This window comes from Microtus oregoni, unplaced genomic scaffold (genome assembly GCF_018167655.1).
Source record: "Microtus oregoni isolate MIOR12 unplaced genomic scaffold, Mior012 000012F_ref0000307, whole genome shotgun sequence".
Taxonomy (NCBI): Eukaryota; Metazoa; Chordata; class Mammalia; order Rodentia; family Cricetidae; genus Microtus; species Microtus oregoni.
This window is the reverse complement of record NW_024543071.1, coordinates 20,692,065-20,718,065: the sequence shown is the minus strand read 5'-3', so window position 1 is coordinate 20,718,065 and position 26,001 is coordinate 20,692,065. Positions and strand designations below refer to the sequence as shown.

The window sequence follows — 26,001 nt, the reverse complement described above, 5'->3', positions numbered from 1 at the left end:
ACTATATATACACCTGCAAGACAAGGACCCCATGCCTCCCTCTTCTGCCACCATGCAACACAATACCCTGCAAGTAGCAGGTGCTCAGAAAAATACTGTGTGAATGACAGGAGTTATCTGACAGCAAGGAGTGTGTGGGCTAAGCTTTGTGGCAATAGAATGCAGGTTCATCAGGAGAGGTGCGGGTTTCAGCACCCTGGACAGCTCTTGCCACACAGTAGGGGCTTTGTCACCAATGCCTTGGCTGGGCTTTCTTTTAGATGTTCCCTGGATAGGGAACTTCTATGAGCTCAATTTTGTGAGTAAGATCTTTTTCCAAGGCTTGAGGGGTTTGTATCAACTTACAGCCTGGATGCCACCCACGGGGCATCTAGAGGGGAAGTCAAGCAGTCTGCTTTTAATCTCTTACTGTTACCTAAAGCCAAAGTAAACGTTATTAAGTCAACTTCTGGAAAGTCTACTGCAGAACAATTAGGAAAATTGGACAGATTGTGTACACTATCTCAACTAATCTGTCCTGGCACACACACATACAAACAAACCCCAATATGCAAACGTAGAGCTAAACAAATGCCCAAAAGCAGAGTACATACCAGGATGGCTTATAGCAATATCTGAGTGCACTCTGCTAAGACTCACTCTGCTTGCTGCACAGAGAAACACACTAGCAAGATATCTAGCAAGATATCAGTACATCCTAAAGCAGAATGCCTTTAAATTCACCTAGGAGGGGAGGAATACATCAGTCTGCAGCAGAGATGAGCTCCAAAGCTCAAACAGAAGAGCCAAATTCATGGTTACAGCTGCCCTGGTCCTGGTCTAACTGCCCTGGGCTGTATCTGGAGATCTGAGAAGAGGTCCAGCCCATGATGTCATAGTTCTAAGCTTCCTTGTACCTAACACTTCATTACAATTTCCCTATTGAGCCAAATAAGAACTTTTCTTCCTGTTCTCTGATTCAGCTTAACAAGCTATGTAAGCTAGTTTTGTTAGCATCCTTCCTCCAACAAAGGATGCTAGTAAATGTTTAGCTCGATCAGCAAATACTTGGCTCACTGTACATCAGTAAGTGGTGTTTATGGCCTCAACATCAAAACCCTTTAGATACTTGCAACCAAGTGAGAGGCCCTGGCCCCAGCCCCTCCTAGACCTTCCAAATCCATGATATATAAACTCGACTTCTCTAGCCTAGAGAGTGGATGTATTCTACCCCCTCCTCCAGACCATTTAAGAGCAGGAGCTCTGGCTTGTTGTAAGTGTACCTGTGGAACCTAATTGCTTAGAACCCGGTAGGGATGAAGCCATCACTAACTAACCAGTTACTCTAACTTTTTCATTCACTAGTCCTCAGCAATGCAATCAACAGTAACCAAATACTTCACCTATGCTGAACTAAACCATGAGTTCCCATCATGGGAACTGTGACTATTCAACCCCACTGAACCATATGGCCCGTGAGTGTCTTCACATTACACTTTATGACGCCATACATTCAGATTCTCTTATCCTGGGCTCCTGTGGAAGGAGACATACTGTGCTGGAAGCAGCTGGGCCAGCTGCGAAGAGACTCACACTGAACTGTCAAGACCTTCTAACTTCCAACAATTATTGTCGCCAAAATAACAATGACCTCTTCCTCAGGGGCCCTAGTAATTATCTGTCTTGTGAGAGAAGGCCTTGACACACAGGTTTTCAATCCATTTACTCAATTAAACCTCTTCTTCCCGCCTCCCCATCTCTGTACTTCTGTTAAAAAAGAGAGCTCACTTAGGGAATCAGCCCAGAGGGAAACTGTTCCTCACTCACAACCTCTCGCTCCATCATTTCCACACCTGCCTACGGCTCTCCACAGGACCCTGCAGCTTTCCTCAGCCTTCAATGCGATCTCTGTCAGGTCTGAGTAAAGGCCACAGGTGCTTCTCAAAGGAAAGACAAAGTTCCATCAGGAAGACGTGCACTTGCAATAGAGCAGAGAAGAGAAGGTTCTTCAAAGTCAAGAGCGGTCACAGATGGCCCACAGGATGTACGGGGAGGCATGCACTCGGAGACAGCAAACATAGGGCCAGCCATCACACAAGCACAGTGACCAAGGCCTCCTCAGAACTTAGTACTTCAGTGAGAAAGGGAGGGTTTTACTGCCAGAAGCAGACATTCAGGAAGCCGTGGGGAAGGGGGGGTCCAGCAAGCTTACGGTACTTGAGACAGCTCCCGGGAGGTCAGGCTCCAAGCCTCTGTGGAGGTCCTCCGGTATGGGAGGGACCAGCGGAGGTGGTGGTGAGGGTGGTGGCCTCTGGCTAGCAGGGGGGAGGGAGCCACAAGCACTGGCTGGCTGGCTGTGGTGGGGCCGCCTCTGCAGATGAGGGGGAATGAAATCATCTAGTGTGGGGAAGGTCAAAGGTGAGGCAGCAGGGGTGGTCGCCGGGATGGTGTGGACGCAGCCAAGTGGCCCCAGAGATGCCGGAGTAGTGGCAGTGCCTTCTTGCCCTCTGTCAGTATTAACCAGGTAGAGAGGGACAACTATTACCTCAGACGAGGCTTGGCTGGAGGAGGTGGCATCCTGTGGGAAATAAGGGGTCGTTACGCAAAGGGGACTGCAGAGAGGCAGGAATTCCACATTTAAACAGTTGCGCACGGACATGCAGTGATGCACTTGGAGAAATATTTAATCAGTGCCCTTTCCACAGAGTACATGAGACAGCCAGTGCTAGCCAGTGCTAGCCAGCTGGCCTCCTGACACTCTATGACACAGAGGGAGCCCCGTCCAAGTTCACTTTCCATCCATCTATTTTTGAATCCTTTTAACACTTTATGAGGGAGAAAGAGAGCAAACAACAGAATATGCAGGCAGGCAAGCAGACAGTGTCTAACGCCACTAAACGGCCACACAGCCTGCAAGCTTGGGAGTAAACACAGCTTCTTTAGCACCGTCTCATAGGATACAAACACCCGATCTTACCACATCACTAGTCTATGAATTCCACGCTCTGGCATCCTGAGACATTTACAGACAAGAGACAGGGAGACAGAAGAGGCTACGCTGGGCAGTCTAAAGCAAAGAATTCAGGATTCGAGCGCTGTAGCACTAACGAGGAGAGGGACGGTAGGGAAGCCCAGAGAACAAGGGAGCCACTCGAATTGGTTTTGAAAGAGACAGCATAGAAGACACACACACATTCCTAGTTTCTTGCCTTGGCTGGATAACACGGCTGCAAAAGGTAAGTTTCTTTGTTCTTCTGGTTTTCAAGATCAGAGGTAACCTGGGGGCCTACCACGGGAGGTCTCACTGCATCTGGGAACAAAGCCCATGCCCCCAGTGTGGGATTCTCACCAAGGTTACCAGCATCTTTGCGGTGGTCAAAGAATAGCTTGGGAGGGTCAGGAGGAGGAGCAGGGGGTGGTTTTCCTGTGCTAGCTGTGGCTGTGCCAGGGACAAGGCTGGGAGCTGGTGCCTGGGTGCCTGCAGCCTCCGAGGGAGTGTCTTTGGCTGAGTCACGTGCAACAGGAGGGTAGGTTTCCAATGTTGCTCGGCAAATGTTATTGGATAAAGACGGGACATATAAGCTGCTGACCTTTTTATTCCCTGTGGCCTCACGATGTGGGTTAGAGCTCACATTCTTACTGTACACTAATCTGGAGGCTACATAGTGTTTCTGGGGCTGGGAGGAAGCATCAAGGACCATGGACCCCAAAAGCAATGAATCAGGACACGTTGCACCTTTGGGAGCCAATCTAGCTGCCAGGGGAACAGAGATGGGCTGAGGCAGTGAGGGGTCCTGCTGGATGGGGGTGCTGGGTGGGATGTAAGGCTTTGGTGAGCTCATGTAGAGGGAGTCTTTGTGGGTGCCGTGGACGGTGGGGAGCTGCCATGCAGAGCGGTCCTTTTGAGGGAACAGAAGGCGTGGGGGAGACAGAACCTTTAGTAGTGGTTTCAAGACATGACATGAGAACGGGGAGAGAGAAGAGGAGGGGAGATGGAGAGAAGGATCATTAGACACAGCAGCACTGCATGATAAAAGACAAAACAACTCTCAGCAGACCTTTGAGCAAATCCTTCTGGTGCCCACAGCTGTCATCTGGGCAGCTCCAAGGACTGACTCACACTTACCTGCAGGGCTGGCCTGGCTTCCTGGTCAGCTCCAACACCAACGCTTGTTTGGCTGCATCTTTATTGACCCCCTGACTCAAGGACATGCTCAAAGGCTCACCTGCCAGTGAATGATGCCCCAAAGTTGAGTCCTCTTTCCTCCCCAACCCCCTCTTCCTCAAGACTCTCATCAAAGCCTTTGGTTTTAAAAGTTTAAGTTCATTAGACTTGTCTGAGATACTTTAATTCTTTCCCAGTAGGAAAAAGAGAAAGGGAGGCCCTCCTGTGTCTGTGTTCCCAGGAGGCAGATGCCTTCCTTGAGCCTCCGATTCAGCTCTCAATTCTACAAGCACACAAAGTTCACTAAGGGGAGGAGGACACTGAAAACTGAGTCCACGTGTTTTCTTTTCTCAGAAGAAATCATCTGACAGAATTCATCACTAAGAACATAGCTGAGAATGTTGCTCAGTTGGCCTAGCACGTATAAAGCTCTGAATTCGAACTCCAGAACTATAATCAAAGGGCATGGAGACAGTCGAGAGATAAAAGCATGCAGTCTCCCACGTCTGAGGCACAGGGTCAGAAGAAGCCTGCGCCATTTGGCCTATCATTAGCCTATGGGGCTGGGCTGAGTCTGGTTTATTCAGTTGGTCCATCACCATGCACAGGAAATCATTCCTCTACAGCTTTAGTCACAGGGTGAGGGCAAAGCTCTGGTGAGTTACAGTTAAAACCCGTACCTCTCCCCTCTCCTCACAACAGCTTTCGTGCATGGGTCTCAGTAGGCAGAGGGACAGGAGGCACGGTGACCCTCCAGCCTGGTCCTTCTCAGCCAACCTGTGGTTCACCTGGGAACTAGAGTCCAGAGAAGAAGCACCAATGCTCCCCAAGCCCCCCAGACTGTACTTGCTGGCCCTGATCTTCAGACTTCAGCACGAGAACAAAACCAGAACCATCCTTTAAGTGTACACATCTGAAAGTCTAGAAGTTGGTGAATTATGGCAGATGTGTTGTAGTCAAAACCTAGGATGGGGCTGGGAAGATGGCCCCATGAGTAAGCTGGCTTGCTCTGCAAGCATGAGGACATGCGTTGGAATAGCCAGGACTGAAATAAACAGCTTGGTATGTCTGTAAAATCTTGTAACCCTGATGATGTGGGGGAAGAGACAGAGGGATCCCAGAGCTCACTGGCCAGCTGACCTGACTGAAATGGCAAGCTTGTGATTCAGTGAAAAGCCCTGTCTCAAAGGCATAAGACAGAAAACCATTGAGGAAACCACCTAACATCCTTCTGTCTTCGTATATGCACACACACATGAGCACAGCCGCATATGCACATACATGTGCCATACACACTGATTACACTGAGGCTAGTTCTCATTTTATTTGATATTTTGTAGGAGTTATGTGGAGAAGGGAGAAGGCATTAGAAAAGGGGACTAGTTGAGACAGTAAAAAAAATCTTTATGACGCTGGATTAGACTATCATCCAGAAACAATGAACAGCCTACACCTAAAACCAGATCTCTGTTTTGCCCCACATAGTGCCAATGGAGTGTGGCCATTATATGAGCCCCAAATCCACAACCAAGAGGCCCTCCTCAGCTTGATGAACTTAGACTGAGTGCTAGGACCCTCTGCAGTCTAGCTTACAATACCCAGACACAGCAACTGAGCTAGCTTCCACCACTGGGACTGTCAAGTAAGGATGGGGCTGATGAGAAGCGAGCAGAAAATCATTTCGCTCTGGGCTCAGATTTACTTTGACTTTGCACTGGAGTATCTTGCACGTTATTTTTTTTTTTGTCCAAACATAGAAATCTGTTTCTATGAGTTTTAAACTTAATTCAGCCATGGCCATGTATGGTACTAGGACTGCATGACATCAGGCACAAGCCCTCCTAGGGTTGTGACCTTGCAGAGAGGACACTTCCCCAGAGTGTCCACAACACACACAGAGTCAAAGGACTTCCTGTCTCGGGGCTTCTTTTAACTCTAGAGGAGGAGGCAGTGAGGCTAAGCAAGGACACAAAGGAACAGCTTTTTGCTTCAACCTAAGGATTGCAGCCTAATCTGCCCCCTGACCACTAATGAAATTCCACATCTTTTTAGAAGGTGGGCCTATGGGAGAGAGAGGCTATTTGGAAAACGTGAGTTCATAGTTTATATAGTTTCCAGAAACTTTCCAGAAACTGCCAAACCTCATCTCTACTAGGATTACCATGCTGATGATGACATTACAGAAAGGGACACTGTGGTTCCGTGGTCCGGGGAATAGCAAGGAGCAAGCCCAGGTGGGCAAGACATAGGATTCCCACCTAGCCCATCTGTCTTCTGGACCCCAACTCAGTCCTGAAGGGAAGACGTTCTGCCAACAGATCCATAAACTCCACAGGGCTGGAACAAAGCCAAGCAGTTGTCCACCTTGCTTTGCCTTTCTTGAAGCCCAGGTGTAAACAGAGCAAGCACTACACAGTTACGAATTCACGAAACTAAATCTGCAAAGTACTAGCCATCCTTGACGTTCAAATGGCAAATCTTACATTGGATGGGCAGGACAAAATTCTTGGGTCAGCCATTTGCCAGTCTCCCTGAGGGAAGCCCAGGAAACGTGAAGTTGAGTGACAAAGAGATTGAAAACACATGCTGACGTAGAGAGATATCACAGGATGCTCAACCTTACTATCCAGCTTCCCTTATGAACTCCTTGAGGGCAATGTTCAGTCCACTGGTTTGAGGACTAGTACCTAATAAAGTTGTGTTAAATGCAAGTATTTTCAAAGGACTCATTTTTATCTCCCATGTGATATTTTTATTTATTTATTTATTTATATGGTACTGGAAAATGAGTCCTGGGCCTTGTTCGGGGTTAAGATTTTCATTTTCATCCCTGAAATACAACCCTACCCTGGACCATGTTTTTTTTTTTGTTTGTTTGTTTTTGTTGTGTGTGTGTGTGTGTGTGTGTGTGTGTGTGTGAGTGTGTGTGTATCACAAAACCAAGAGGCATTGGAGGGTTAGCCTTTGGGGCTCACTGATGGTAAAAGGCAAGGTACTTCAACTTCTGCTTTGACTAGATCTTGTTGTGTTCGAGTCTGGGTAGAGCAATAGTGCCCATCCTTGAGACAACGTGAAGAAGCACCAATGCCACAGACAACACATTACATGCTCAGAAAACTTTCAGAAATGGGAAAATTCTGGCAAGTCTTTTAACGAACAAGTAATCTCTGAGAGGCCAGGCATATCCACAGCTCCTGGCTCCAACCAGGGCCTAGGTGTACAAAGCTGCAAGTGGGAAGGTAAGTCAAGGCAGGAGGGAGAAAGGCTTTATGGTGCAGCCTTTGGACAAGACAGACGAGGGACAAACTGCAGAATGGGGGGTCAGGTCTGTTCTAGGAACATTAGAACGAGGCAGGGTAGCTTGTACCACCCAGGGATCGTCTGAGCAGTAGCATCCCCTATAAGGAAGATGGCTCCATTCCATGTTAGTGGTTCCTCCTCATACAGCATCCTTCACACACCACTGGAATGATAGGATCTATGCCTTTTAACAAATAACAAAGTATAGAGAGGAGAAGGAAGAAAGGGTAGAAAACCACCCAGCAGCAACAACTAAAGCCAACCCTACTCCAAATTGTAATAGCAGTACACCATGCAAGTACTGGCCATGCCTAACCCGGTTTAGCTTTCAAGATCACACGAGATTGTGCGGGTTCAATACCGTTCATATGGTGGTATGGCTGTAGATGGGGGATTTCCTATTGCAGAGATGAGCTGGATGTTGAGGCCAGGCTGTGTGTGCTGCCATTGTGATTTCTGTCCTCAGGCCCTTGGGCTACTGGGTTTATGGTCTGGTCACAAATACCTGATGTCCCTCTGTGACCACAGTGTTCAGAGTCTCAGCTTTAGAAAGTGAATCGTGTAAATATGAGGGTTTCCTCTGATTATGCTCTAAAGAATCCCTTAAAAATAAGCTCAACCTGCCCAAGGCTAAATGAATTCCTTCTTTTAGAACCCTTCCACGTGTATGTTAATCCTGGAAAACAGCAGGCCTATTTCCAACAGCCACATAGACCAAACCTCACCCCATACTCCTGCTCCCTTTGATCCCAACTCTCCTCCTAAGAAAGCTATTTCAGAGAAGACCAAAGACTGGACTCCTGTTCCACAATCCAGCTGGGTTAGCAGGAAGCCACAAGTTTGGGCTGCCAAATTTGAGAATAGGCACCACTACTGAGTTCCCACCCCATCTGTGGGCACACACCTACCTGGGGCTTGTCAGAAGAAAGGCTGGGATGCACGCTTCTATAGCCCTTGGCAGCAAGTGGGGAGGGCTGGGCGTTGCCATTGGCATCGGCACTGGATGAAAGTCTCCACTCCTCTGTGGCAAGACAAAAAAGAAAAACAAACCCCATTACTCCTAGGTAACACCCGCTGGCTTTCCTCAAATTCAAGGATCCCAGGTGCACCAAGGCACACGAGGAAAGAAGGCATGCAAAGCCATACCTGCTGGAGGGTCCTCTGGCTCCAGGCCTGTGCGAGGAGCAAGAAGGATGAAAACAAAAAGGGAAAAACAGAAACGGTTACGTTTGCGGGAAGCAAGCATGAGACACACTGACCGATGAAAATCAGCAGCCCTGGCCTGACACAAAACACCCTCAGTCACCACGGCCCCATTACCATAGGAACCCACTTGAAACCATGATGTGTTCACAGGCGCTGACCTTTGAGAACACAAGGCTACATTCACAGGAATGAAGAAACAATTGTTCCTTGACATTCTTACTTTACAGACTGAAAGGCAAAAGAACTCGCTGCTGCCCAGCCCTTCGCAGTCTCATTCCCCACCCCAAAGCTTGCCGTAGGCTAAGACTGCACCTTAGCGGGCTGAGTTAATTACTGGACCCTAGCGGTAGCACATGACTGAAGCCTCTATAGCATGGTTTGGGTTTTGTTGGGGGGGGGCTTGTTTGCTTGTTTGTTTTTTGATCCCTGTCTTCATCCCATTACACAAGGCACTAAAACATTCACAATATGGGCTGAAGAGGTGAAACGACTTTGTTACACAATCATGAAGACCAGAGTTCAGATCAGAAATTTCAAAGGCTTTGACATGGTATATAGTATCATTCTTCTTCATATTTTTCTATCAGCCATTTAAAATATAAAAGCCATCTTAGCCAATAAGCTGGATTTTGCTCGTGGCCAGTTTGGCCACCCCTACTCTTGCAATCCTTTAACATCCCATCTCCTATTTCCTAAAGAACCTTCTTTTCTCACTCCTGTAGAGACAAGCAGGGGATTCACTGTCCTTGAAGTCTAAGCCTCTACTTCGGTGTGGGTCTCTCAGACCAACAGTAGACTCCCCAGATGTCAAGTCGAGATGTGCAAACATTTATTAAGCACTTTTCGGGGGCCAGACATGGCTCCACTTTATACCTATTTAGTATTTAATTTAATTAAATGCTTACTGTACTTCATGGATGAGAAAGGAGAGAGGCCAAATGCTTTGCCCAGATCAGAAAGCCTCACACAGAGGGATGAAGCAATACAGTAGCAACACACAAATCTAAGTGGGTAGGGAGGAGGAGTGGATCTGCAAGGGGCCGGGAAGGGGAAGGTGATCAAAACACATTTTAAGATCTTCTCAAAGAATACAGATATTATTTCTAAAATATCCTTATTTAGGAGGAAACAACATATTGTCACACCCCCAAATCCAGAATTTTATGGTGACTCAGTTATATTCCCTTGTATAGGTTGCCTATTACATCTCTGCCACCGCCTTACAGACAGCTCATGGCTAATTGTCTTCTCCAAGAGCACCGTGTTAAACACTCACAGGGTATGTGCTCCATACATGCTGCTATTACTGCACTGGACTGGCTGGGTAACCGGAGCAAGGCTTTAACCACACTAAATTTCACATTTCTTATCTGTAAACCAGGATCCCTCCTCCTTGACCTTCTCTCAAAGTTGCCGAGGAGTCTGAGATCAGGCATGTGAAGGTAACCATTTAATCCTCACTGCTAGCTAGGTGCCTGACCCAGACAACTTCCTGTACCTGGCAGCCCCAAGAATACAGGTGACATTCTGTGACAATGGCCCTTCATCCTCTTTACTCTAACACTTTTAATCTCCCTTCTTTTCCAAGTCGCTATTTCTAGATACCCCTGTTGGACCACTTTTCAGATGCTCTTTATATATACACCAGATAGCAATAGGCTTGTCCCTTGGGGATGGAGGCAAATGCAGCACACAGACTCAGGGACACATTCTTTTGCTGACTTTTCGGCTTCCTGTTGGGTAGGTTCTATTCAAGTCACACTGGAAAACAGACATGTCATGAAAACGGAGGAGTGACTGTTCTAAACTACAGGCATCAGAAGGAAGTCATCCTCATGCAATCAGATCGCTTCCTGTGAGCTCAATCTTCTGCCTTGTTGACTGCATCCTCATGACTCTTTCATGAGTCACAGGACCAAATGAACATATATGGCACAGCGCATGGCTCAGTGGTTCAGAGTATGTGTTGCTCTTGCAGAGGACCCAGGTTCAAGCCCCAACTAGTCAGTTTTCTTTCAGGGTATAAACCCTGACATGTCAGAATGGTGGTTCAACCCTAACTCTAGTTCCAGGGAATCTGATGCCCTTTACTGACCTCTGCAGGCACCAGGCATATGGCATATACATGGTACATGCAGGCAAAACATTCATACACATAAAGTAAATTCAAACATATTAAAATAAAATATATGGCATAAAGTACGGGCTTTATAAAACTGAAATCCAAAACATAGGGAAAGAAATCCCCACAGATATAAATTACAGGGTATGTGTGTATTTATTATGGTTTGGGATTTTGTGTGTTTTATGCCAATGTGTGGAGAATACACACACACACACACACACACACACACACACACACACACGGGTATGCTCGCCTATGCGTGTGCATGTGGAGGTCAGAGGTCAACAACTGAGAATCTTCCAGTCTCTATCCATCCTGCTTTTGGAACAGGGTCTCTCACTAGACTTGGCACTCACTGATTTAATTAGACTGCTCACTAGGAAGCCTGAAGTATGGTCCAGGTTCTCTCCCCCCCACCCCACACACCCAGTACCGGGTTATAGACAAACAGCTAAGTTGGGCTTTTACAGGAGAGCTAGGGATTCAAGGCCAAGCCCCTCGTTCCTGCACTGGCAGTACTGAGTCATCACCATAGCCCTGTCTGCTTTTGAATCAGGGTCTTACTATACAGTCTGGCTGTAGCCCAGGCTGGCCTCAGACTCTTAGCAATTCTCCTGTTTCTGCCTCCCTAGTGGTGAGATTACAGGTGTGTAACACTACATCCAGCTCAAAACATCAGAAAATTCTCAAAGATATAAATTACAGTATATGATCTCTCCATTTAATAAAATCCAAGTCATACTGTCCTTGGAAATGACTCAGGGTTTTTTTTTTTCTTCTTATTTCAAATCTTCAAAACTCCTTCCCTCGCTGTGCCCAGAAGGATAGTTCCCCGGATCTCAATGAGCAGCCTGGCTCCTTACTGAAGGAGAGCGCATCTCTGGCATTTTCTCAGTCCTCATCCATTATCTTTTCTTCTGAATCTCGAAGGTTGGGAGCAGCCCAGTGCCAATTACATCTGAGTGCGCAAGGTGAAGCTTTACATACATAGTCATCAATCACCGGCTGCTGATGGAAGAGACTGTCAAGATGCTTCCTCCAATAAAACGGAAGGTTGGCTCGTAGGTAGATTTGCAGCCTGGAGATGCTCAGCCCTTCAGTAAAAGAGATAATCTACTTTGCCTTGTATCCCATCTGTTCTTTGTGTACCTTTTTGTCCCATGTTTAAAAGCCTCCAGAGAGCTGCTTTTATCTTATTCACTTCTAATTTCATTTTTGGTTTCTTATTTTTTTTTTTTAAAAAAATAGTTCTTCTTGGGATCTTAGGATACTTTTCATTAAGGAGGTTCACAGTGGTCGGGAAAGAGTTCACAAGGTAGGCTCACATGTGCACTAACGCTCACTTCTTCCTTCCTTTTATTTATGTGACATAATGGAGAATTTAATATCATGAATTAAAAAGTCTGGCCTTTACCCTAGGCTTCTGGGAGGTAAATGCCAAGTCCCTAGAATGCTACACCGAATAAGAATGTCTTGTTTACCTGAGGACTTGAATCACACCAATATGATTTGGAGCCAGGACCCTGAGCCAGTAAGAGCTTCATTGCCTACTAGAGTGGAGACGGGCCTTCCAGGAAGACAGTGGCGTACACCTATGTTCAGAGCCCCAGTAGAACTTTAGACACAGAGGCTCACATGCTGACACTAGGAAACCATGTCTGGAATGTTTTGGTATTTCCCCAGACCCTATACCATGCACTTCTCTGGGCTGATTGTAATCTCTATCCTTTCCCTGTAGTAAACAAACAGGACCCTTTGCGCATTAGCACTGAGCCTGAGGTGGTTTGAGAAGTCCCCTATATTTGCAGTGGGGTGTCAGAAGGGACGATGCTGTCTTCTGAGGCTCTTTCCTCGAGCTTTTCAGTGGGCCCTAATTCTTATACATATGCTCATAAAAAGGACGGATTTAATGGGTAAAGAGTACCTAGTTTATGGAACATTTGCTACTGCCAATCAGAAGAGTGTTGCAGGGTATCTGTACACTGTGTGAATATATATTGCTGTGACTTGGTTTAATAAAAAGCTGAATGGCCAATAGCTAGGCAGGAGAGGTTAGACAGGACTTCCGACAGAGAAAGGAACTCAGGATGTTAGAACCTAGAGGCATGAGAGATGCCAGCAAGACACGGAGCAAGTAGGGCATACGAAATGGAAGAGAAGTAAAAAACCACATGCCAGAATGTAGATTAATAGAATTAACAAAAACAGATTAATTTAAGCTATAGGTGCTAGTTGGGAACAAGCCTAAGCTAAAGGCCAAGCTTTCATAATTAAAAATTTAAGTCTCCATGTCATTACTGGGGAGTTGGGGATCCCAAAGAAAGCCCAGCTACAGAAGAGCAAATGTAAGAATCACACAAGAGGAAACGAGTTAACTGTGGCTGCAAGTCATTCTGGCCTAGGGTAACTTTTCAGCAAACACTGGGGCCAATGAACACAGTGCCCAGAATGCAAGGAACTGCTAACCTAGAGCTTGGCGTGTGAGTCGGGACAGCATCTGAGGTTAGCTCTTCGGCCTCTAGACCACACCAGAAAGGAACTGGGAATTGCGCCCATGTCCAGTGCAGACTCCTTAACTATTCTTCCAAAAGAGTAAAAACAAAACAACAAAAAAACCACTGACTAGGACACTGGTGGAGCAAACACCCAGCCATGGCTAGGTAATAAGATCAACAGGAAACAAGGAGAAGAGTAACGAGGCTTCTTCCTGGCTCAGGAAGTCAGTACTGAAATTATTCCCACATTCTCAGGTGCCTCTAATCCCACGGTCCAAGGTCCATAATCAGAGCTGAGGTGTTGGTCAGGGGCTTGGGGTCCAGCTACCACTCAAAAAATATTCTGGGCTACAGAAATGGTTCAGTGGTTAAGTGCCCTTGCTGTTCTTTCAAAGAACCCTGGGGTTCAGTTCTCAGCACCTACATGGGACGGGGAAGCAGCTTGCAACCACCTATAATTCCAGGTCCAACAGCATCTGTCACCTCTGTTTTCCACAGACACCTATACTACAATTGCAACCCACATAATGGCACATGCATACATAATTAAAAATAAAATTAAAAAGTTTTAAATGTATATATCATAAACATTGAGTCTGAACAGTGGATTTAGATGGACCATCTCTGAGGGTCCAGCTTCTTTCTCCCTGGTCTGATGCTCACATGTGTGTGTATTCTATCTTGGTAGCAGCAATCCACGACAGAAGATTCCTCAATTTTCTTCTGGTTCATGTGGACTCACAAGACTCATGTATCTGCACTGTGGACTTTGATTTCCAAATGCCTCCTAGAACTTTCTCCTGAAGCCCTTCTCCTGTCAGGAAACTCAGCATAGCAATGATGGAATAGAACATGTCTTCCCAACATCCTTCACAAATCCCTCATCTCCATGAGAACCATAATCTAGAAAACCACCGGGTCAGCCTGGGGTTCTGGAGTCTCGCATCAAGCCCTGTCATTTCATTCTTTCAAAGACACTTTAACTTGTGCTCCATCTCCACTGCCCTCACTCCTATCCCAGAACATCACGCCTTCAAACTGATAGGATTCAACCTTTAGCAGGCCTCCTGATGTACGGCAACAATGAGGGCTATCAGGATAGGCCTGTGAGGAATGCTTGTTATGAAAGAGCTCATTTAATGCCACCGACTCCAGTATAATAGTGCCCAATTTATAGATGAGAATGAAGCCATCTAAGGTTGATGGATTGGCTCAGATTTTAAAGACAGAAAGTGCCAACACCAAAAACCAGGAGACTCTGTGATAATCTAGCTATACTTTCTCTCTCAAGAGGAGGGAGTTAGAGCAATAGCTGAAAACTGGAGGTATCTCTGCAATGTAGGTGTTGGGAGCCATCTAAAGACTGGCGCTTCTAGATCAGGCCAATAGCCAGCAACACGGAAACTTACAGGGGTTGATGGGGGTGGCAAAGATGGAGAGCACAGGCGGCGAAAGGATCCAACAGCCTCCGTTTACTAGGAGGAAGACACTTATTTACTATAAGATGGATCCTGGAGGAGAAGCTATAACCACAGCTTTACCAAACCAGCAAAGTTTCTAATGAGACTCAAGCATTTGTCGTTATAGCCACAGGCAAAGTATAGTTCCCACCCCTTATCAAGGATGCTTCTCTTTGCAACAAAGACCACTACAGAAAACCACAACCTGTTAAATGCATGGTTGTGAATCCCAGTCCCAACTAATACATCTGCAATACAACTCCTACACTTACGGCTCAGGGATCATTGTGGGAGGGTGGGCAGAAAGATTCTAAGAGGCAGGGGAACAGGAAGCTTGCTGTGAGATTGTGCTGCCTAGCATCGTCAGAGATGCTATATCCATGAAGTCTCACCAAGATGGCTGCCTAAACCTGCACAAGGACAGCACCAGCAGACCTGATAATGTGGAAGGGGGAAGCTCATGAGGCCTCGACCTTAGACAAAGAACTACAGGCAACTGAGGGCGCTGAGTGCGGCAGAAGTAGTCTTCCCCAGGGAAGAGCACATCGTTGGCTATCCAATGCCAAAGGGCCAGCCCAAAAACCAGATACATACAGGTGACAGTATACAGACAGAGCACCCTGCATTCAGACACCACCACCACCACCCAGCCACCACTGCCACCACCACCGGAGCCACCACCACCACCACTGCCATCAATAACGACAAAGAAAAAGAGGCCATGATCTTAATGAGAGTAAGGACTGGGGGGCTTATGGGTGAAGTTGAAGGGAGAAAATGAAATTATACTATAATATTTGTTGCTGTTTTGTTTTTCAAGGCAAAGTTTCTCTTTGGAGCCTTGCCTGTCCTGGAACACATTCTGTAGACCAGGCTGGCCTTGAACTCACAGAGATCCACCTGCCTCTGCTACTCGAGTGCTGCAATTAAAAATGTGCACCACCACCACCTGGCACTATAATCTTTTTTAACAAATAAATTTATTTTTTAAAAAAAGGTGTGTATGACTGATAACTGCCTCTCAGTTCTTCCAAGTACATGTAGCGTTAGAAATTTTTTAAAACTTGCTCAAAAATATTGAATTCTTTCCCACCAAATTCACTGGGATATTTTCATAGGAATTACCATAGGACCACCTCAACTGCACATGTAATTCTGCTAGCATGTGCCACAGTGGAGAGAGCCGAGCTCTGCAGTCGTGCCAATTACAACCACTAGAGGGAGCTCAAGCCTCCCTCTCCGCCGCCTAAGAATTGGTCAGCAAAGGTTGCTTCACTGGCCTTTTCCTTTGGATCATCTCTTCCCCACACACCCTACAGCCTTCTGAAGAAATTATTTTGCCTTTCTTCTCACCCACATCTTTCCCAAAGAAGGGAAAAGCTGCAAACTGCAACAGGTCAAAAGTCAAGAGTGGGCTTAAAAATAAGACCAAAAAGCCCCAGGCCAGTTTTTGGTGCTGAGAACTGCTCAGGCCTTCCCTAGACCTAGGAACAAAGATGACCTCCCAGAGGATGGGTATTATTGCTTCTAGGGAGCTTGTGTTTGAACCCTAGCCTGGCCTCATTCTCAAGCATCAACCTTGGTACCCAAGTCAGGAGATGTGAGCATTACTCATTTGCATCCTACATAATCCCACCGTGTCAACAGCACCCACCTCCCACTGTACCAAAAGTTGCAAACCCTGTTTCCTTTATACACTCTGGTTTCCAAGAGTGTGCTTAGCTTCCCAGTTTCCAGGGAAGAGATAACCCCATTTTCTGTAGCCGTTTTCAAACATGGTCGTTGGACCAGCTCCACAGCATGACCTTAGAACTTGTCAGAAACATAAAATCAAAGACCTCACCTCAGACTTACAAGCAGGCACCACAAGTCTCAAACTCCAGGCTGAGCCCCTCTTGCCTGTCTATTTCTGATGACTGTGAGGCACAAAGAATGACGGCCTGAAGAGTGTTTAGAGACTGAACCACCCTATACTAAAGTAGGGGTCATGAGGCTGTGCCTTCACCCAAAGCACACGGCCACCTATCAGTCCAGAGCTTGACTCACTAAGAATCATCACAGAAGGGACAGAAGTCACTGTCCTGGGGACCCTGGAGAAGAAGGCGCAGCTGATGGACTCACAACACTTCTCCCCAGCCCTGCAGAACCACAGGGATATCTGCCTTCTCTTCTGCGTATCTCCCCTCCCAGTCTCCAGAGTAGCACACCTGACTTGCTCTCATGCTTCGGAGAGTCCTGAGGGCTCACAGGGCTGCTGCTTGGGGTTTCCCTGTAGGAAGGCGAGGCCCGAAGAGTCACTGTTCCTTTTCCAGTGCAGATTTTTGTAGGGTCCATGTCTGAGAAATAAAGATCCAAAGGAGAGAGTTAGATCCAAGGTACCTGAGGGAGTTCATGATAGACCGTTAGCGGATGGTTACAGCAGGGGAATGAGATGACCTGGGTACATCTATGCCTACTCTCTAACCATCTATGGCCAATGAAAATTAATCCATGGCAGCATCATGAGATTAGGGAGGAGAGGCAAGGCACGTGCTGAGTAAATGCATGAATTACAATGTCAGCTGAAACATTTCCCGATGGAAGCTGGCTCATTCCTTCTACGAAATGAAGTTCTAATTGTTAAGCGAATTTTTGGCCAGTTAGTATGGGCTCACAGGAGAGTTCGTGAAAGATCCCTCAAACTTGTGGATCCCCCTTTTCATAGAAAAGGCAGCAGGCAATGAGGCGCATCAGGGATGTCCTGAAGAGAATCGCTGCTGCTTGTGTCTCTCGCTGGTTAAGACCCCTGAACTCTGAGAAAGAGGGGGTGCTATTCACGGATGGGAGCTCTCACACTCTAACGTAATGAGAGAACACACAGCCGGCAGGGTGGCCACAGGCTCAGCCCCCACGCAGCACAAGAGTGTCCTCGGAACCTCTGCTGATCTACATAGAGTCCCAACCATCCACCTTCAGAGTCACCAGGGTCAACAACGGATCCTGGACACCTTTAACAAAGCGTTCAAAGCAGCCACCCATATCCAGGGCTATGTGTCCCCAGTCCCGCGGTGATGTCTTAAACCACAGACAATACTCAGCCTCCAGAAGCAACATCTTTTCCTATGCAATCTAAAGCTTGCGAGGAGCGGTCCGTGTCTAGAAAGTTTCGTTTACTATTTCTGACCGTGGTTCACCATAACTAGCTGACAGTGTGGTTAACAGAAAGGAGGGCTTGCTTTAATAGGCCTGGTGCCATCCTTCAGGAAAACCAGTGATGAGGCAGGAAACTGGGGCAGACCACGCAATTTCACAGAGCGCATGTGCCAAGTGTGTCCTTACGTGCAGCTGAGCTAAGCAACTCCACACTCACTCCCCACACCCCCAAACTGCCCAGAGTCCAGCTTCTACGCTCAGTTCCACACTCACTCCCCACGCCCCAAACTGCTCGGAGACCAGCTTCTGAATTCAAACCCACACTCACTTCCACACCCCCGCACCCCCAACTGCTCCAAGTCCAGCTTCCTGACCACAATGAGGATGTGAGGATGAAGCTCAGGGTGTGTCACTGGGCGGGACTCATACTGCCCATGTCTGTTCCTGGGCGAGGGGGGTGAGGAGTCAAGCCTCCTTCCTCCCTGTTCTCAATCCCTACCCCAGCAGCCCTCTTCCACGGCAAGGAAAGCACAGACCCACAGCACACCACAGACCATGTGGCAAGCTCACAGAGCACCTAACCCCATCAAGAGAGTGAGTGGCTGGTGTAATACAATTATTGGAAAAACCAGACTACAGTCACTTCAAAGGGGTGTGAGGCAAACTGGCAAAGTGACAGTCCATCTGTTTGGTCCTGAACACACATCCAGATCTGCCCAACTTCTGAGCTCCACTTGTCTCTCTGTCTACAGGAAACCCTGAGTCAGAGCCTCAAATGAACCGTACACCCCCGCCTGTTGGAGAGGAGAGGCAGGAAGTAACTGCAGGTGAAGCTGGAGAGGGGCTGGCCGACGTGCTCCTGGGAATGGCCTGAGCATAACACAGGGAACCAACATCCGACATCTATAGGAGCTGCTTCTCATTCACCCTGACTCAGAGGTTCTGTGAGAGGCCAGATTAGCTTTTCTTAGGAGTATTGTATTGTCTTAGGAGTTGCAAACCTCTTAGAAGAGCCCCATCCCAGAGTGAAGGTTGAGCGTCTGCATTAACCCTTCTAAAACAGAGCGGACAAGACTACAGCCTCAGATTCTTCCCTATACCCTGGCTTACAGACTTACAGACAGACCGACCACACACACACACACACACACACACACACACACACACACACACACCACACAAAGACTCCCCTACTTCCTGGCTTACAGACTTACAGATAGAACACACACACACCACACAAAGATTCCCCTACTTCCTGGCTTACAGACTTACAGATAGAACACACACACACCACACAAAGATTCCCCTACTTCCTGGCTTACAGACTTACAGATAGAACACACACACACACACACACACACACACACACACACACGAAGGAAACAACTTAGGGGAAGGAAATGGCTTCCAAACATGCAAGGATTAAGGCTCACAGTGTGGTGTTAGAAGCAAAGAGAAGAACCCATGCACGATCCGACAATTAAAGGAAACAGCCCCAAAGAGAGATACCTGGAGGGAGTACCAGGCCTGAAGGGCTTTTCACTGTCTTCACGGGAATTATTTTAACAGCAGAAATAGAGCGAACACGTAAAGGGTCGGCAGTTGCTGAAAACACAAAAGGGTAAACGGTGCATCCAGAAAGAACATTTGGGAGACACTCAGGCAAGTCGAGGAACTGTGCAGAGACAATGGAAGGAAGTTGCCCACGCTAGGAGAACAATGCAAAGAGCAGTAGATGCAGTCATTAAAAATAGCCTACTTTCTTTCTTTAGGGTTCTGGGCCAAGGCAGCAGAAGTCTTTCTCCAACCATCACTCGCATAGAGTTGGTCGGGGTTTATTGGCGCCTCCTGGCACACCAGGAGCTTGCCAAGGCTCTGGACAAAGAGGTTTACAGAGACACAGATGGCCTGGCAAGTAGAGGAAGGTGGACACAATCAGAGCACAAGGTGTCCCCTGGTGACAGTGGGTCATTTGCTATGCAACGGGGACTTGGAGGACAGGATCATGGCTGCAGGCGAGTACAGCAACAGGAGGAACATTCTCGTAGATTGCTGGTCCCTTCCGCAGTCACAACTGCTTCTCCCAAATCACACCTTTTAGGATCCTGTGCCTGCCCTGATGGTCATCACCCTCTGACCTCAAGCAAATCAGAACCTCCATCTGTTGGGAAACAGATGGTCTTGCTTTTCCTGGGGAGTGGGGAGGTGTCAAGTGTCCAAGTGGATGCCCAAGAGTCCAAGGCTCTGGGCAGCAGCACGGTACACAGTGCTGGATGCTGAGACCCTGTTCCTTGCCTGCCTAGACCACCATCTCAATGGCAGGCCCATCCCCAATCTTCTTGTGAGGCCTCCCTCACTCTTTCCGTTTAATGGCAGTAAAGAAAGATGTGCTTGTGGGGCCAAAGCGACTCCAGTGATTGTGCCCAAGGGGTAGACGGCTTGGAAACCAGAGGCTGTTGACTCAGCATCAGATGACTGGGATTGTCAAGGAGGCAGGAAGGAAGATGGAAGACACCTTCAAAATGGGCAGTGCCCCTCCTGCCCATCACACTACTGTTTTGGAAGGCATTTGGCAGGCATGGAGTATATGTCTGCAATAACTAAGTCAAAAGTGGCAATTCTGCACTTATCTAGATAGATGAACTATCACAGGAATCCTGTTAGCTACCTTAAAATCATTTGGGAGACTGTGTTGGGGTGAGGGCAGATTTGGGGTGCATTTTCAGAAGAAGAAGTAAGAGGCTAAGCCAACCACTCAGTCATTCTGCTCTGAAGTGCTGAGAAAGGAGCTCAGTTATCCTGGCTTGGTGACTTTGACAAGGCTCTCTGATGATCTTTAAACCTGCCTCTTTATTTCCTACCAAAGGCGAGTCTTGCTAAGGCAAGAAGGAAATCATTACTACCTCCTGTGTTCCCTCGACCCCTAAAAACAAAACGAAACAAAACAAAAACTCTTAAGGTTCTTCTATAAACAGATTTATAGAATGGAGCTAGCTGGTAGTCCCAAAATTTCAAAAGCCCCCCCCCCCCCCCCGCTCCTGCTTTAAATACCCATTTGCAGCCATTCCACAGCCCTGTTCCTCCATAGTCTCCAAGTGTAAGATAACCACGGTGGGCCAAGACCCCAAGAACATAACCCACATGAACCCACACAGTGAAAGGAGGAGGGTGGCAAGCCAGCGAGGTGCGGACCAAGACAGCACTGATCTCCTGTCTCCAAGGAGCTCAGCCTCATGCCACCCAGGCTCCCACTCCTGTCTCCTGCCCTCTGCCTTCTCTCTCCAGGGGATCCTTCAGAGTGAACATCTTCCTCTGCATTTGGATGCATTTGATGAAAATTACAAAGGCTAAACATGGCAAACTCTGAAATTATACTTTGGGAATATTTTTTTTAAACTTCAATGCCCCATGCCGGGAGTTTAGCCTTTCCTCACTGATACTGTGGAACACAGATAGATGAGTGTTTGTGGAGTCACTGGAGCCCAGGAGAGGATGCAGAAATAAACACTGAGTTCAAACTCCCTTCTTCTGTAGATAAGGAGCTCGCACCTGCAGAGATGAAAGGGCCCCATACGTGGCTCTGTTTTTCACAGGCAGAACTGGAATTAAGTTTATCAAATGACTCCAACTTGCTTCCTGTCAATCCATTCTGCAACACTGATGTCGGATTGGGGTGAGAGCATCCTGGGCAAACAGGACCTCGAGAGTCTGCTTTGTTCTTTGTAGAAGAGTGAAAGCCCCCAGTTGCTAAGAGGGAGCAGCAGAGGGGGGCCCCCCAAGGTGGGCTGCCTGGCACTCAAATGTCTTCTTACCACATCATTCCGCTCACATTTAGATCTCCCATTTGGAAGAATTTCTAAAGTGAAAATATGAGGACCAAGACAGGCTTAATGGGAAAGTGCCTGTTCACAAATGCAAAGTCTTTCCTGACTGAATGCCCAGCATGGGGTGAAGGGGATGTTAAAAACTTGAGAGGATATACATACAACTAGTACAACTGGTGACAGTGAAGTAATTTCTACCATAGGACTGCGGATGTTCCTAGTTGTGACTAGTGAAGGTGGCATGCCGTATATAGGGAATTCCAGGCCAATGAGAGTCGTAGATACCAGGCGTGGCTCTTACCTGGCACTGTCTATCTAACCTGCCATGCCAGCATCCTTGTGAGCACATCATCTCACAGCTGGAGAAGATAGTTTCCGACCCATGAAGAGCAGGACCACAGCTCAGGTCTCAGAAGCCACCATGGGAGCTAGGCCTCCTAAGATAAGGCCAACGAATGTCTTCCCCAGAAAGGTGGGAATGGCCCCTGCCAAGCATGCCCTGCATCTTCTAGAAATGCTTTCCGATTCCAAGCCAAGCTTCTCTTCCACAGCCTTACCTTTGTCTTGCCCATGGCGGCCGGGCGCCAAGCCATTCACAACAGCTTTAGAGCTTCCGGCATCATATTCTGAAAGAAAGAAGATGGACAGAAGGTTGGTGACCATGCCTACTTGACAATCAGAGTCCCACGTGGCACGAGGTGGGGATAAAGTTGAGGCGTTCTGCCCCGACAGAACAGCTCTATCCACACATATCCTATCAGATTTCTCAGGCCTGGGACAAGTCCCCTAGGGTTCATGGGAGAGTTAAGGCCTGAAGCAAACAGGACACAAAAGTTATCTGGGGATAGGAAGTGTGCTGTGGAGAATGCAAACACTACTGCCTCCCTGGAGGGGCTTCCTTGACATCTGAAAAGTGTCTAAATGGCACCGCAAGTTCTACTCGGCAAAGACAAGCTGTCTTTTCTATAAATTGCCTTCAGATTGCCACCCTTCTCCAGTCTAGAACCTTGTGTTACTGTCCCAGAGACGGCCATGACATCCTAACCAGTCCTTCCATCCCCCTTTCCTATTAAAGTCTCATAACATGCAAGAGTTCAGGGCTTCCTGCATGTTCTCCACTCTGAGTACGTGAGAGATTTTCGTCTGTAGACCTTGGCTACAAAGCCCTCAGCCAGAAGACTGCTTCCCCTTTACTTTTCTTTTCTTTCTTTATTTACTTTTTATTATTTTTGTTTGTTTGTTTTTAGAGACAGTGTTTTTATGTGGTTTTGGAGCCTGTCCTGGAACTAGCTAATATAGACCAGGCTGGTCTCGAACTCATAGAGATCTGCTCGCCTCTGCCTCCAGAGTGCTGGGATTAAAAGCTCTCTTTTCTTACTTTTGGGAAGTCCTATGTGACGATTTTCCTGAGTTCTGCTCAGTAGCAGATAACACTGAGGGAACTTGGAGACAGTCCAGGGAAGAACAGAGGATGGTAAGACCACATTACCCGAGGGTATGCAGTCAGTGTGCTTGGAAGAACCACACAGCAGAATACCCCTGGAGCTGCAGACATGATTATAACTACAGCTCTTTACATGTGTTTTGCCAGGATTGCTCCTTCTACTTTATGTTGAGTAGTCCACAATTACTATTTCATTGTCTCCTTTAGGTCCAGTCCTTGAGAGCTAGAGTTAGGAACACCGACTCGATTGATAAGATAATGGAGGCTCAATGGGCCAAGTCTACCAAAGACCACTAGGCTGAGACTGAACTTCCCACTCACAGCCCATCTTCCTCCCCAACTAAGATAAGAATGTTTGTCTAGGGCTGGAGAGATGGCTCAGTGGTTAAGAGCACTGGCTGCTCTTCCAGAGGTCCTGAGTTCAATTCCCAGCAACCACATGGTGGCTCACAACCATCTGTAATGAGATCTGGTGTCCTCTTCTGGCATGTGGGAATGTTGTATACATAATAAATAAATAAATAAAGTTGTTTTTTTTTTAAAAAAAAAAAAAAGAATGTTTGTTTCCTGACTTGTTATATATTTCCTTAAATGCTGGGCCTACAACCCATACCACTACCAGCAAACCTGGCTAAAACTAAGTCACCTTAATAACTTTTAATAACCAGTCTCTCCAAAGGCTGGGTATCTGATACACCAGTCGCAGGACAACCAGGCTACTGCCTCTACAGAGCCTCCTCCACAGTGGCCCAGGACTGCCCAGGGTGCCTGGGGTTGTGGTTCACATTCACCTGTAGACAAAGGTTTGCTCTCTGGGACCCTCAATTCAGGATGCGTGGAAGAAGGGACTTGTTAAAAGGAAATGCAGCAAGCTCCAGCATCCCATTGCATGCTCTTTCGCTGCCCTATCCCCGCGCACCTGATGGAGTTCCCCTGATCACATCTTTCTGACTGTTGGCCTTGCCTTGAGCCCGCTGGGGAATTGTGGGGTGTGCCTGTGAGCTACTACCTGGCCCGCATTCTTTCTTCTCCCCTTTCTTTTTCCAATTAAACACAACAAGCAAACTGGAATAAGCATTTGGTATTTAGTAATGAACACTCAAAGTTCAGCTTTTTCAGCAAGTATGTCGCTGTGTATGCAGCAGCCCACATTCGCCTCCACTCCACACAGGTGATTAATTCCTTGAAGCTCAGTTTCCCCATCTGCATCTCAGAGGCAGCAAGCCAGGCCCACCCGGGGGTTGGGGGGTGCTGGGTAATAGCTTTCCAGAAGAATGAAACAGGACCCTGCCAGGACAATGATCCCCTCAAAGAGTGGCCGCTCAAGACCAACTGAAATAGTAACAATACACGGTTTTACTGCCATTCTTTCCACTAAAGATACAACCACATATTTTCCATGTAGCTCTCTTCCCAATGATCAATTTCAATAGCAAGTAAACACACAGTATACTGCTGCTCACGCCCCGCCTTCAGGGTAGCATTTTTGTTTCCTTGGAATTAATACAGAAATTCCCAAGACAGGATTATCAGGTCAAAAGGCCTAGGATTTCGGATCCCTGGACAAAGCTCCCTTCCAGTGCCTGCCTGAGAGCGAGTCAGGGGAGGAAGGGCATCTGCTATGCCTTGAGCATTGATGTACCCTCACCTGGCCTCCTCTTCCTCGCTTTAAAACTGCCAGGAGCAGCAAGGCTGGCTTAGAAGAGCAAGAGACTTCAGGCTACAGAGCAAAGTTTCTGTTTGTTTTTAAAAGGAAACAGGAAAAAGGGCCCAGCCTGTTATAAATGACAACAAAAGCCAAAAGGCAGGACTAAGGGCATGGTTCATCTGTCAAAACCACTGTTAACACATGTGAGGCCCTGCCTTCCATCCATGTGGAGTGGGGCATGTGCACACATGTAACAGAGGGAGGACAATTAAGAGTTCCAGGTCATCCTTGTCTACATAGAAAATTTAAATCCAGTCAGAGCTATATGACACTGTCTAAAAACGAAAGAACTAACCAAAAGGCAAATCAGCAATAGAAACTGAGCCAGAATGGGCAGTGGTGGCACATGCCTTTAATCTCAGCACTCGGGAGGCGGATCTCTGTGAGTTCGAGGCCAGCCTGGTCTACAGAGTGAGTTCCAGGACAGGCTCCAAAGCTACAGAGAAACTCTGCCTTGCCTCGAAAGAATAAGAAAAAAGAAGAGAAACTGAGTCAGTAAGCAGTACGCGTGTCTGTTTTGGCACAGAAAAAAAAAATCAAAGGAACCGAAGGCAAACCACAGACCTCACTCTGCAAGGAGGAAGTCTGGGCTAAGAAGAGTAAGATCTACGTGGGGAGGCATGGCACATTAAGAGCTCTGCTACACTCGGGCTAGGAAACTCCCAATGGATCAGCACTATTGCAGTGCGCACTTCACAGAGGAAAAGCAAAGGAACACTCAGCACAGACCCGAGCTGCACAGGAAGTACATTTGGAAGGGTGCAGCCATAGGCTACTCCACTCCACAGCCCTCCCAGGCCTCACCACACACTGTCCTACACAGCTCAGACTTGGCTAAACCAGCGAATATATAAAGAAATGGGAAAGGCCTTTTAATCTACAGGGGTTCCTGAAAATAACCTCAATACGGTGCAGGATTAGAACTCTGAATGAAACACTCACATAGTCCCCTGCCTCCCATCCCCACCTGCAGGTGCAGGAGGCCAAGGTAGGACCAACTGCCGGAAGGAAATGTCTCTAGGCTGGACACTGACAAGCCTCAGCTGCATTGGGCCCAGGGATCTGTCCCAGCTCTCTCTTCCCTGCTCCCAGATTTCAACACCAGTCCAAGACTAAAAATACCTGAAACACTAATTTATTTAGATCTTGGTTCTTAAAAGCGT

General features: G+C 47.4%; 1 protein-coding gene across 50 annotated transcripts in view; it reads right to left on the bottom strand.

Moving 5' to 3' along the window:
- Sorbs1 (sorbin and SH3 domain containing 1) overlaps positions 1 to 26,001 on the bottom strand; it is a 223,662-nt gene that overhangs the window by 84,344 nt on the left and 113,317 nt on the right. For 28 of the 50 annotated variants that reach the window (XM_041661075.1, XM_041661076.1, XM_041661077.1 and 25 more), the window contains exons 4-9: positions 22,244 to 22,312; positions 19,372 to 19,467; positions 16,938 to 17,066; positions 8,591 to 8,617; positions 8,353 to 8,465; positions 2,192 to 2,557 (exon numbers count right to left, since the gene is read on the bottom strand). In XM_041661075.1, the coding sequence (XP_041517009.1) occupies positions 2,192 to 2,557; positions 8,353 to 8,465; positions 8,591 to 8,617; positions 16,938 to 17,066; positions 19,372 to 19,467; positions 22,244 to 22,312 (800 nt within the window). The remainder of the gene's footprint in view (positions 1 to 2,191; positions 2,558 to 8,352; positions 8,466 to 8,590; positions 8,618 to 16,937; positions 17,067 to 19,371; positions 19,468 to 22,243; positions 22,313 to 26,001) is intronic. The other 22 variants (XM_041661057.1, XM_041661098.1, XM_041661099.1 and 19 more) reach the window with 9 other exon arrangements.